We start from the raw sequence: 13,672 nt of genomic DNA, 5'->3' as shown, positions 1-13,672 counted from the left end.
GATGAGAGGGGTTAGGAGGTGAGAATGGAGACGTCTAAACACTGCCCGGAGGTGAAAGAGGGGAGAGTAAGGGGAAATGGGGGAAAATTAAAAAAAAACAAATAAGACGCGATGAAGGATTCTCTTCCCTCGCGGATTAATTCCGAAACGATACGACGGTTTCAGCCCGCGAAGCGGCGACACTCTCACTCTCCGGCGCGCCACCTACGGGAGGCACGGCGGGTGGGGGGATAGGGGAGGACGGAGGGAGGGTAGTGGTGGGGCGGGCGATATGTTTGGGAGGTTGGGAGGAGGAGGGCGTCTAGGGGACGAGGGGGGATTGAGGGAGAGCGACCTCTTTCTTTAAGAGGAGACCTGAGTTGCGCAATAGGAAGGTGGGTAATCGGCCACGACAAAACGGAGATTACATCGCCGGCGACGGCGAGACCGAGACACGCTGATTTTAATTCTACGACATGTACGCGCACACAAACAATCCTACTTCTACCGGGGAGTAATACGGGTGCGCGGTTACAATTCCGTGAACAGATGTCTTCACTCACGGATGTAAAGAATTACGGCGGTTCGGACTTCCATTTTGAAATCAGAAATGAGGAAACGCACGCGTCGCTATTTTTACGACTCGTGATTAAATACCACATTCCGTTTGGGAAATCAATTAGTTGGGGAGCGTGATGAGTCTCCGATTGAACGACTCCTTGTCATATTTTGATCGATTTTCATGAATTAGTCTAATGTGTCCCGATGAAAATTGGAGGGGGCAGGGCCTTAAGTATTTTATAAGTGGAAAAGCTAGCTAGATTCACCTTGAAGGTCAAAAGGAATAAAATATGATTGTGATCATTCGATAAAGATAGTAAAACGATTGACAGTTTTCAATTAATAAGGCGAACAATCCACTGGAGAATTAATTTTACGGCGCACATAAAACCACTGTCGGAAAACTAAAGATTCTAATTGGTGAGAGGTTAGTGTTCACCTTGTAACAACTCGCATGGTGCGTGATATTCGTTTTGAGGGAAGATAGCCTGTTTCTACCCAAGTGCCGTCTATGCCACCCAGTTGAATTTCTCCATTCAGAAAAATATGTGATCGTAATGCAGAGAATCTTCAGATTCAACACAAGGATTTTTAACGGAGCAGAAATCAGTGTTATCTAAGGCCGCAATGCCGTTTAGATGAAGCGCATAATTTGCTTCATTTTGCATCCAAAAAGGTGTAGAGGAAGCCTACAAGCTCGCATCTGGATTTGGAGGCGGTGACATAAATGGAAACCCAAGGAAACGTTGATGTCAGGCGTCGAATACTGGACCCGCCCCAAAAAAATGCCGGGGGCGCTGCGCAGCTGCAAAATGAGCACAAGGTAATTTCGTGACTTTTTCAAACACTTTCAGAGAGAACAATTCGCAAATTTTGTATTTTTGCGGAAACTAAGCTAAACAGCTACCGGGTGACTTGGGAAAGCAGCAAAAAGCAACAGTATCGGCGTTAAACGGATCATTTGCAAGCTTCTACTTCCGTAATTGACCACTTTTTCTCCATCCGAGATCAAGGTCACCCATGGCCAACTTTCACATTTTTGAGCTTTTTTTAAAAAAATGCCCACGGTGTTAAAACTTAAAAAATTAATAAAATTACAACCAATAAAAAATTCGCCGGCTCCGTAGGATATACCATGAAGTGAAAATCACTGATAAATGCGATAAAAACTGTTGGCAAGCTAGCAAATTAAAATCAATAATTTGAAAAAAAAAATAAGCACCATGTCCAGACGATCCTTACGAACTGTCCGCTTATCCCTGAATGCAATATACGACCGGGATAACATATGCGAATATATACGAATGGGATAACATAAGGCCATAATAAGATACAACTCTAACTAACACGGTCATTTTTCTTATTTCGAAAAGCTATTTTCTAGATCCAAAGGATGAAAATTAAGATACCCCGTCGATGTTTTCAATTCAGAGTCATCTCACATTCTAGAAGACTATAATTTTACGTCTGCAGGTGGAGTTTATTATCCTAAGCGTTAGTTTAGGCAGCTTGAATTGATGTATGCGAGATCATACATATTCAAGTATTGTTCTTGTATATATTATTTCAAAACCAATTTCTTTCCCGGCTTTCAATGAGTTTGCGAAGCTTTGCGCCATAATCCGAAGAAATATTATCGACTACGAACGGTTAAGACACCTGTTAGTTTGCAATGCACGCCTGATTCGTATGTGCCTCGTTTTGATTTGTTTGACATTACAGTGATTTGTGCGAATGTTCACTCAGCGGCGACGCGAAACGGATTTGGCCGTAACAGAAACAAATAACAATCACACAAGGCGTACCAAAACATTACCGCGAGCATTTCAAAATTAATTTACACAAGTAAGTGAAGTTCACGTAGTCCGACATGATCATTTCTAATAAAACTGATAATATAATGCCAGAATTTATTTTCTTCCATGAAATCGCTGAGAACTTAGCAAATGAGTTCATCAAATGGTCGCTTTTTAAGTAACCAAGAAAGAAACGCGCAAACGAAATACTGCGCAACTGTTTTCGATGTCCATAACTGCCACTATCAACCACTCTGAATATTTGTGTATAGCTTCACAAATCATCGACAAAGAATTTGACATCACTGCTACAAATCATACTTAAAATATCTCCCCATATTTTTATAGCTAAATAAATATATTGACGAGCTGATGATGTCCATTAAAAGAATAGCATCTCACTTGGAAAAATATAGCGGATGTGCTTGTCTACTCGCAAGCCTTCATAATTTTTGACAAATTCCTAGATACTGCGGGAGATGACGCAACAGTAACTTTTAACTGAATCATCCGCTAATGTGCATTTCAATGCAACAATTTCAGAGTGTAAAAATCTTTCGCCTAGACCGGGATCCTGCTCAAGGCGGATGGTTTCTACACTCTGAAATTGTTGCATTGAAATTCATATTTTTTATTTATGAGAGCTGTAATTCGTGGACTTTCAGTGAAAAATCACTTAATTTCACTTTTACTACACGAGAAACACTTTTCCAAAACGACACTTTGAGAGTAAATGTCAAATTTAGAAGAAAAGTAGCATGATTGTAACTCCAAAAGGATTCGATTTAATTATTCACGGAAAACGATTTTTCTCGAATAAACCATTATAAATAGGGGAATGGATCATTAGTTTGTGTTGAATTGCTAAAAAGGAGAATTGTACATTGATCGGGGAATTGGTTACGTTAGCATTGTATTGAACCATCTCTGACTACGAAAAGAATTGACGATGGATACAATTAGTTCCTTTGAACTCGTAAAATGGCCTCCTTTCATTTCGTAAAATGGTCCAATTAAGGTTTATGATCGTTTAAATAGCCTCACTAGAGACGCATACGAGTGGCATGACCTCTTGACACCCCCACGCGGTCCATTTTTTATACCACACCACCTCCTACATAGCTTCCCAACATCTTACCGTGGCTTTTTCCGGACCCACTTTCACACTCTTCATCTTTCGGTTCATTTAGAAGGCACGACGAAAGACACAGGAGGGCATTCGCCCCAACGGCACCTGAATGCACACCAACAAACCAGTCAAAAGGACACCGGTTCTTTAAATCGACGAGGAAAGCAACGATAGATAAGGACACATTGGGAACAAGTTCGAATCGAATTGAAGGCAATAACACAATCCAAATTCGTCAAGGGTTTGACCATTCTACCCTTTTAACCTGTCCGGAAATTAAAAGAATTCCTTTCTTAAGCATGCATTTTGAGTCAACTGTCAAGAAATAGATTGCGGGGCTCTTTCCCATCTCATCCACCCACACATTTTTATGTCCACTTTCAAATCTGCAAACTGCCGACGGAGATATTGCTGAAACGCAATGTAATTTTACCTACGCAAAGAGATCCTGCATGCACGAGTGAGACTATCGGATTCTGCAGAATACAGACGCAACTCCAGAGCATTCCACCGTTCTAGATAAATACTATAACAGCATAGCAAGAAAACGAATGCTATGTGCACACCGTGGAGTAGACGCAACTTACGTCAGTATTTACTCTATGAAGATCTTAAACCTTGACATTATGGAAAGAAACACTAATCACAACTGTCAACAAGCAGTTAAAAATTAGTAAATTCTAATTATTTATTTTATGTTCATGCTATATTAACAAAAATAATAACGACGTCTAAAAGAACAAAAAAACATCTGGATGGTGCGCTGGCTAATTGACTGGCTTTCCACCCCGATACCCCGGGTTCGATTCCCGATGGTGGCCGGATTTTTCAGTGGGATCCCGATCCCTACTTGGAGTGCTATTTGGAGAGAACTTTAAGTTACTAAAAAAAACTGTCGGACGGGATGTTAAATTGTTGACCTCTTGGCGCCTTTCGTTAACAGTAGGCTGATGCCGACGCTGGGTTCCGCCCTTCCTCCAATTCCTGATAATATCCCTTCTGGCGCAAATGACCTCCGATGTCGGTCGCCTTCCCTAATAGCTACTACTTCTACTACTGCAACTTAAAAGAAAAATGAGAAAGTAACGCAATATAGTTCACACCATCTCTTCCAAACGGGGCTATGAAAAGTGCAAATTATGAATTTAAACCACATTTAACGAACACACAGATACTTACACAAGCTTTTCCGTAAATTATGCACCATAATAGCGAAGCATAAGTCAAAACCTTTGGGAAAAGAACTCACCGATTAGGAAACTATCATTATGAGTAATAATAACAGTTACCGGGAAACTCATCCAGGATGATGCCAAATTCTTCATAACAACATTTACAACACACAAATTGCTTAAATGGCGAAATTTTTTATTCGAGATACTAACCTAAGCATGAAGGCAGAAACTGCAGCCTTAACAACATTAACTTCCCACGCAAAGAAATCCTGCGACTAGCTCCGCGAACTTGGGGTGCATAGGTAGGGTGGTGAAAGAGAAATAGTGAGTACTTACACTCCTTGTTCCGATCCATGCTCTTCTGGAGCGGGGAGTCGTCCACCTGGGCTTTGGGGGGCGAGTGCGGGGGCGGGGACGAGGAAGCAGAGGAGGCGGCGGCGGAGGCGGCCGCCCCCGCCGCCGCCGACGCCGATGAGACGCTCTTGCGACGCAGGCCCCCGCCGGAGGAGTGGCCGGCTGAGGAAGGCGAGGAGGGCGGGGTGGGGGAGGCCCCCAGGCCGCAGGGCCCGCCCTCCGCCATGGCTCCCGGGCTCACGTTGTAATCCTGCCAAGGGGGAAACAAGATGCACGATCAACCACTGTCACCCGGGTACATGCACACCTGTCACGCTCACTCGCCGCACGACCCACCCCACTGAAAAATAATACCACGCTACAGGCGTACTCGCAAACAGGGGTACGCCAACACTCATTTACAAGCACCCCATAATATTTCTTGATGGCACTCCCGATGATATTTAGTTTCCCTAATTACTCCTCACAAAATCTTCTCAGGTATTACAACGCGTAAGTTTACGTAAACCTGGCAGAAATTAATCTGTGGTTATCCTGAAACTTACAAGATAGACTACAAACTATTTCCATGGTATTAAAATTAATAAATAACACAGCATCCTACTAGTTCGCCTCTCTCTCCATAGCTCCGACAACGCCAACTACCAGGTTTCATAGGGAATCACCATGTACATGTATGTCAAACGGCTTAGTAGGCGTGTCTGATGGAGTTCAGCACGTACTAACAATAAGTCGTGGAGCATTTAAAAAAACATAAGTGTAGAATGAGGGCAGTTCATTCCTCAATGCTGCTTACGATTTTCCAGAAGGTACTGGTAACTCAAAGTGAGGACAGCCTGCGTTTACATTGCAGCTAGGAGCATCACGCCTCAAAACATGGGCACTCGACCATAGGCAACCGAACGAACTATTTCAACCCTATTTTTGCCTTTAGTGCCTCAAAAAATTAATTTTTAGACTACACGTATTTTTTCCCCCATCAAGCGAATTGCCAGAACTATAATATTTTTATAACATGCTGAATATGCAATGATATACCACTAGTGATGAGATCGATAACACTTCCGACTAGGTAAAAAAACCTCCGTTTTTAAACATCATTCACGACCCTATTAGCATGAGAAGAAGAGTTTATCTCTGTGGCACCCTCAGCGTAACATTTTTACAACGTGGTGCATATATATATATATATATATATATATATATATATATATATATATATATATATATATATATATATATATATATATATATATATTAGCTGTAATGGATGAAAACAGATAAAAACTGCATATTCATGCTTTAATCCAAAAATGTGTCATCGAGGAACATTTTCATGCCGATGCATGCCGAAAGCTTACTGAACGGATTTCCCAGCATCTTTCGCATATTCCCTAGGCATTTTAATATCAATACTACAGGAAATGCCAGCAAAGAACGATTCACAAAATGGCATGAGCGAATGTAAGGTAATACCCACATTAGAGGATATCGTCACAAATTTAACTTGGCGGAGATTTGACTCAGATTTCCCAATCACCGCTTTAAGAGCTCTTCGTGGCGATGCAAATTTTTGCTGAAGTTAAAAAATTGTCGTAGCACTACAAAAGGCATTGGGTTATGAGCATTAATAAAAAATAATCACGATAGGATGCAATTGAAGAATGGTGCTTCCTGTTGTCTCTCGAGGTAAGGCACTCCAAATGTTTACCTACCAATCATCTTTGGGCAAAACTGACCTTGAACCACTCCGGGTGATAAGAGATGATGGTTTCAAGAAGATCCCGGTCCAGGTGCAGCCTCCAATAGACGCTGCCCCCGCCGCCACCCTCTCCACCGCCCTTGACCCCGAACTCTGAAAGCAAGAATAAAACGTGCCATCAGATCTTAAGTTCAGACGAAAAAGAGCCGAGTAAGTCAACAGGTGAGTAAAAGAGCGGGGAAAAATCTCAGAATCAGATACAAGAGAATCATTTATCCGTTTGACTAGATATTTTATTTTGCAACTTCTTTTCACTGCATTCAGTTTGTGTATGAGTGCACTTTACACCAGAGTAGACCTCTTAGAGCTTAATGGAAGATAATATTTGTGGAAATATTGAATTCCATTAGGATATCTACTAACAACTGCCACGAGGGAAGAAATGCGTTTTCGTCATGTATGGTTACAGTGCTTGCAGTGATTAATTGGTTGCAGTGTTGCATAAAACAAAAGATTCGGCTTCAATTAATGAAAAAATATCGCATTGGAACCATCATATATTTGGCATACATCGTAATAGAGAAATGCTTTAAATAAGTTGATGGATTTCACCAACCATTTAGATAATAGACAGCAAGCATACATTGACATTAACTTTTCCACATTTTACACTGATTTTGAAAGAGAGCATAAACACAAATTAACTTTCAATAGAGCCTGCTACTATATCTAAAATAAACCAAAGCTTAGCTTGACTATACGAGTCAAGATAAGCTTTAGTTATCAATTAAATAACCTATTTAAGCCGGTTTAAAGTGCTCAGTACAACTGAACTAAACAGTTAAAAATTCCAAAGTTAAGGTGGTCCACAGCGTGAAACGTAAAATTTCAGGTCAGGTCATTTTTACCGATTAACAACTTTCTTGTTCCACAGCTTCATTTAAAAAATGGGAAAGTGTAGCAAAAACGTCCCGCATTTTTCGACGGATTCCACCTTGCACAAATTATCCGTAAACATAAATCACAATTGGGCAAATTAACGTCTATTTCCTTTTATTTTAATCCATACGGCAGGTGAGTGTCATACGTATAAAATCAACCACACTAGACGCATTCAACGAATCGATAAAGAAATTAGAAGAAAAGGGAAAGCATTTTCATACGTATTCCGTATAAGTAGGAATCTTTCCTTTCTTTTGAAGGGTCAAAGCGACGGAGAAGCGAAGGAGGTTCGGGACTGTTTCACTCGTTTTCCTAAGCTCACTACAGTAAGCGTTCTAATGCAATGAAATACAAGTAATACAAGTAAAATGCAGTAGCCAGGTTATACATGGTGTTACTATCGGAGATCAAGAGTACAGGTAGTTTTAAGGGATCCCTTTCATTAAGGACAACGGCTTAGAAGACCACTTGTTGCCAATTAAAATCGCATTCACTCTAAAATAAAAATCAAGATGGAGAAAATAGCAATACTCATCACTCGTATGCCTCTAGTTGATTGGTTAATATTGTCTTAATGGTAGCAATCCCATAAACACTATTAAACGATAGAAAGCACATGATTTGACCGATTATTTGACACGGTTCCAGGCCAAGAATTTCATACGAATTCACTACAAATTTTGCGAATAACTTTGCCAGATGAAAGATATGCAATCAGTGGAATTAATTAAATCAAGCGTCACATGATAGATATTTTCATGGACAAAAGGAATGTGAGTTATACATTCTTTTTAGTAAGGAAAACAATTTGTCGAACAATTTATGCATTTAGCCTCACTTAGCATCGCTTCATCGTACCTACCTACGAACATCTAAGACAGAACTGCTATGCACTGCTATTTACCCTATTAAGTTCATAAGCTTCGTCTCAGTCACGTAAAATATTCAGAGAAATGTCTAACTTAAAGAAGATCTTACTTCCAAGAAAATGCGGGAGACGCCGCAACTGTAACTTTTAACGGAGTCATCCGCTAAGTGTGCATTACAATGCAGCAATTTCAAGGCGAATGATTTTTACACAGTGAAATCATTGTATTGAAGATCTTACTTCGCCATTCGCTCTTAGGGTGCGGGTAAATGATTAAAAACTCATTAATTTACAAAAAAGTGATCGATTCGCTTAATTAAATACAAGGCTTGTAATCGTATAAAGATAACGGCACGTGGCAACGTGGTTAGATACAACCTGTAAGATGGATGCTGGCTTGATCGTGAATAGTTCGTGTGAAAAAAGATTATTTTGGTACACTAGTAAAAAGTCTCTTTCCATCGTTTCACGGCGAAAATGGGTTGAGAAAGTGAAAAAATCGATAAATTTAAAATGGTTTATGAAAAAATGTATTTAAAGAATGCGTGTATGCTCTGGATGCTCAAAAAAATGAACCACTCACATTCCCATGGTGCTTTTCAACAATTTATATGAGTTCGATCAAACAACCAGAAGACGCCCTGCGGTCATAAGCAATCGAGGCACGTCAGCGCATTTCCGAGCGCGGGGGAGAGGTGGAGTGGGACGGGGAGAAGGAAAGAACTTCGGAGAACATTCGAAAGCTAACGTAAGCTGCAGCCCACTGTTTTATTTTCCATGCGTGTCTCTGGGGTAAAGGAGGGATAAGAAAATCGCGAGAAGGAAGGACTGGGGAAAGAGTAGCGTGGGCGGGAATATAACTAGGTTATCACACGGGGCAGAAGCCTCAACTCTTGACGACGCAATCAAAACAAAAGGCGCTCGACCTTCCTCTAATCAACTTCAACCCAAATCTAAGACACCAAACAGAGGTGAAAATATTTTGATGCCTCTTCCCGTGAATACGTGGGGCAATCTTTGTTTTATTTGCTGAGCATGAATATACATCGTGGGACTAGTGCGGCGTTTGTTTAAACAAACGTCCGAGACCGACGTAATAACGGTGATGTTTTATCCAGGGCGAAGAGGGCGGCATGCCTGGCTGATTTGTTTAGAATACTACTCGCAGCGACGCTGAATTAAACCTGAGGGTTTTGGACCTCATTTTTCATTTTCATTAGAAATTTTCAGGAAAAAAATCTGCAAAAGAATTTCACATGACCAAATTAAAATGAGAAGAATAATTTTTCCTGATTAAACTTTCCTTTTTTCAAATGAAGTGTCGACCCGTCAATAAAGGAATTTTCAGGAGAAATTCAATGGAACAGGTTTCCTGTAATATAGCTAATATCTAACATTGAGGAGCATCGAAAAAATATCCATGCGAGTTGAAAGTGGGCTAACTTAAAGGTGCGAAATATCGAAGGCCACACATTATAAGCCAACGAGGACTAGAAATATGTAAAATTAAAACTTAAGGACACGAAATAAATACCAATTTTTTCCATGATCAAACACCAATGGCAATATGAAAAAAGTACTCCGGATAAAGATATTGCAAATATCATGAAAGTAAAATAAATAATAAAGACAAGAAGTTTAAAACTTACGAATAGCCTTCTACGAGATCGATTGAGGAATAACCATATACCTCGACATAAATTAATGATCAAACATGAAAGTAAATGAAATGGAATTAAAATAGAATTTATGCTAGAGTAGTATTTTTCCATGCACAAGAAACTGCTACCATCGCCTTTAAGAGCCAACCACAAGTTCAATATCTCAGCAGAAATCCTGCAGCAACACTTTTCCGGCGAAAAAGAAATGTGCGCGTGTCAGCACGAGGTCAGGAATGGAAGGAATAGAGAGAGGCCGATATTGCTGTCTACCTGTTACAAATTTCTCCACCTTGTCAGCCGAAGAAGGGTACGAAGAAAAACCAAGCAGGAATAAAAGTTTATCGGGCGACTGTACTCATGTCTCCGAACAATTACCAAATCAAACATAAACATAAGATTTAATAAAAAGTAGAAAAAAATACTTTTATATCCCGCCCATACAAGAGGAGAAAAAAAATCGATTGAATAATTCAGGTAAGTACATAGACGTAGTAACTACTGTTCACTATAAAAACTGAAAAATTACTTTGGGAGCACTCAATCCAGTCTAAGAATAATCACATAGACCCACTATAAATTACGACAACCATTCCCTCGCTCACTATTTGTTTATTAAAATTTACCAACTTTGAGCAACGTCTTTGCACAACAAGCTCTTCTCATGTCTAGATATTATATGTACAGCAACCTTCGAAAAAGGGCTACATGTCGAAAGAACGAGATGTGAGATTTCACGGGAGTTGGTCGTTGATGAACTAGACGAGCTCTTAAAACAAGATATTTGACAAAATAATTTAATACCGTTAGGATCGTGTTTCGAAAATCACTTTCGAGTTTAAATCAATGATGTTGGCATGTAAAAGCTTCGGGTTTGATGATAAACTACATGATTGCAAAAACTAATTAAATTGCCATAAGAGGTCAAGGGTCACGGAAAGTCTACCATAATGAAACGCGAGAAAAAGAAATTCGGCCCTTTAGGCCACTTTCAGGTGCGTTGATGGCAATTTAGGGCATTTTTTAAGCCCCGGTTACGGATGTTTGTACGCAACGGAAGTCACACTCGCACACCGCGTAAACCACAACCACTGACAATATAAAATGCTATATTCAAGAAGTTCTCTCGGGTTTCCCACCGGGTCAGGTTGCAGTACACCGACGTTTCGAAGGCTGACTCTGCCATCGTCTTCAGGGTGAAGGGTGTCACTTCACCCTGAAGACGATGGCAGAGTCAGCCTTCGAAACGTCGGTGTACTGCAACCTGACCCGGTGGGAAACCCGAGAGAACTTCTTGAATACCATACGCCGGGAAAACCTGAGATCCTTCATTAAAATGCTGTACTTGGAACTCAGTACAAAACGAAAATAACTATAGTTTTGTCGAAACCTTTTTAAATTCAACAACTCTGCGAAACGTTTTTGGCAGTCTTCTTTAGCTTCCGCCATGCCTACGTTATTCATTTATATTTTGATTGTCGAATAGGTCAGAAAATATTTATTTTTAAAACTTTAATTAACCCAATGCATGGAATTAGCGCAGAAGTAATAAATCATTAAATAGTTTAGATGGTAGGAAAGGAATCACATGTGCATGAGTAAAAGAGGTAATTTTTCAAAAACAAGTTTTCCGACAATATCTCACATTTTGATATCCGCGCATCAGTAGCGAAGTATTCCAAATCCACAAATTGGGTGAGATCCACAAATAATAGGACTCCCTGGAGAGGAAATGCCCAATGAATACGTGGGAAAACGGTTTTGATGCGCTTTCAAAACGAAGCGTTTCCTTCCATCCCAAAACTGGTTCAGCGAGCGGCTTTCCCTAGGAAAAACCTAGGAACCGAAACAAAAGTGTCTAACCCGAAATCAGCGAAGCAGAGGCGTCGGCATCCACCGGGACGCGAGACTCGACAATCGCCAGCGGGAGATGGGCCTTCCTCCTCATTGGGCGGGGCATGGGGGGACACGGGCAGCATCCGAAGGGGAAGCGAAAATCGGTGCGACAGTGCCGAAGGGCGGCCTTGACCGAGAAGACGAGAGATGACGGCTGTGCAGGGAAGGGGGCGTTGCACACGGAGATGACAAAAGGAGACCCCGGGAGGGGAGGCGCATCCGCAAACTGAGAGACGCCCCCAAACTGCTTTTTGTCCTACACAACCCTCCCCCACATCACCACACACTGCACAAAGCGTTGGGCAACCAACGTCCATCGACGCACGACAAGTGTGCTCTCCTTTGCGGCGCACCACTCCGCCCGAAATGGTGTTAAGTTCACCAAAGCGAGATGCAAAGCACTGACGACACGGAGTGAACGGATATCAGCGACTTCTAGCGAGGCTCATAGGTCACCTTTTGCCACCATACACACTCAGACACCACGCGTATTTTTATTAGGCTATCCTCAAGCACACAAACACAATTTCCAACGCATGCGAAGGAAGTCTCCGCCGTCAAAGTCTCCTCGAGGATTCTCCGACCGACGAAACAACAGACTTCACAACTTTAACACATCCAATTTTAATTTATTTGTATTCTCCCACGGTCGATCACTTTAAAACATGGCTACACACCAAAATTTTTAACTTCTAGAAGGATGCTTGCGTTCCGTGACGCGCGTAGGATATGCGTGCAAAAAAACGGACATGCGTGCAAAAAACACAAAACCGAAGAACTTCCACGAAACGAGCCAAACTTTCAAAATATCACGAGAGCCAATTTCCAGGAGCTGCCAATGTATCCTCCGGAAGGAATGTTTCCACATCGTAGCGAGCGAAAATCTTCGACTCCTTTGAAAACATCCGCCCAAGATGAAGGCAACCGCGACGTCTTCCATCGTGCCGGAACAACCGGCGAGCGGTGCGCCGCCACAGCGTCGCTCAGCAATGCACACGGGGTGCGGGTTGCCCCTAGAGACGTATCCTTCGCCTGCGCCGGTGAGAACGAATCAAAACTCACGTAGCGAAGGCGTCGCACGTACCGCGAGGTGTTGTGTGAGAAGAGATTGACCAGCCGAAAAAGGAACGTGGAGACGGCTGCAGGAGGGCCGCCGGAGACTGTGACGGCGGGGCGGGGAGATAGTCGCGGATGTATCGGCGCGGCGGGGGGTGGAAGGGGGCAGGGGAGTGGGTGGGGCTCGACGTCGCTCACAAAAGCGGTCTTTAATGGGAACGGGGTTGAGTGGAGCGATGGGGAGGTGTGGGCGGAGGGGGAGATGGGAGAGTGAGCAGTTCGATCCAATGCCCACTATTCACAAACCTTGGGACCCGCGCGCGTGCTCTGCAGTTAACGACGCCGACAACTCGAGCGCGACTGAAGCGTTCATTGCTGGCACGCAGGGATCTGCCGCGGCGCAAGAAAGAGCAAGCGGGCGAATTCTCCCACAAGATGGTAAACGGGAAGGGCGACTATGGACCCGTCAGTCGGAAGACCGAGAATCACAAAGCGTGGTTGCGATCGTAAGAAATGAATTTCATTAGATGCATGAGCTAACTGCGAAAAAAATACA

The 13,672-nt window shown here is 42.1% G+C and overlaps 1 protein-coding gene and 1 long non-coding RNA gene across 2 annotated transcripts in view; both read right to left on the bottom strand.

Annotated features, from left to right (window-relative positions):
* Mrtf (Myocardin-related transcription factor) overlaps positions 1-5,220 on the bottom strand; it is a 47,452-nt gene extending 42,232 nt beyond the window's left edge. The window contains exon 1 of the mRNA XM_071591195.1: positions 4,977-5,220. Within this exon, the coding sequence (XP_071447296.1) occupies positions 4,977-5,220 (244 nt within the window). The remainder of the gene's footprint in view (positions 1-4,976) is intronic.
* Positions 5,221-6,760: 1,540 nt separating this feature from the next.
* Positions 6,761-13,672, bottom strand: part of LOC139695216 (uncharacterized) — a 155,364-nt gene continuing 148,452 nt past the window's right edge. The window contains exon 3 of the long non-coding RNA XR_011702286.1: positions 6,761-6,849. This is a non-coding gene — a long non-coding RNA (uncharacterized lncRNA). The remainder of the gene's footprint in view (positions 6,850-13,672) is intronic.

Source organism: Hetaerina americana, unplaced genomic scaffold (genome assembly GCF_022747635.1).
Source record: "Hetaerina americana unplaced genomic scaffold, ioHetAmer1.1.p SCAF_1, whole genome shotgun sequence".
In the NCBI taxonomy this organism is placed as follows: domain Eukaryota; kingdom Metazoa; phylum Arthropoda; class Insecta; order Odonata; family Calopterygidae; genus Hetaerina; species Hetaerina americana.
Note: the sequence above shows the minus strand (reverse complement) of the source record. Positions and strands in the feature narration are given on the sequence as shown.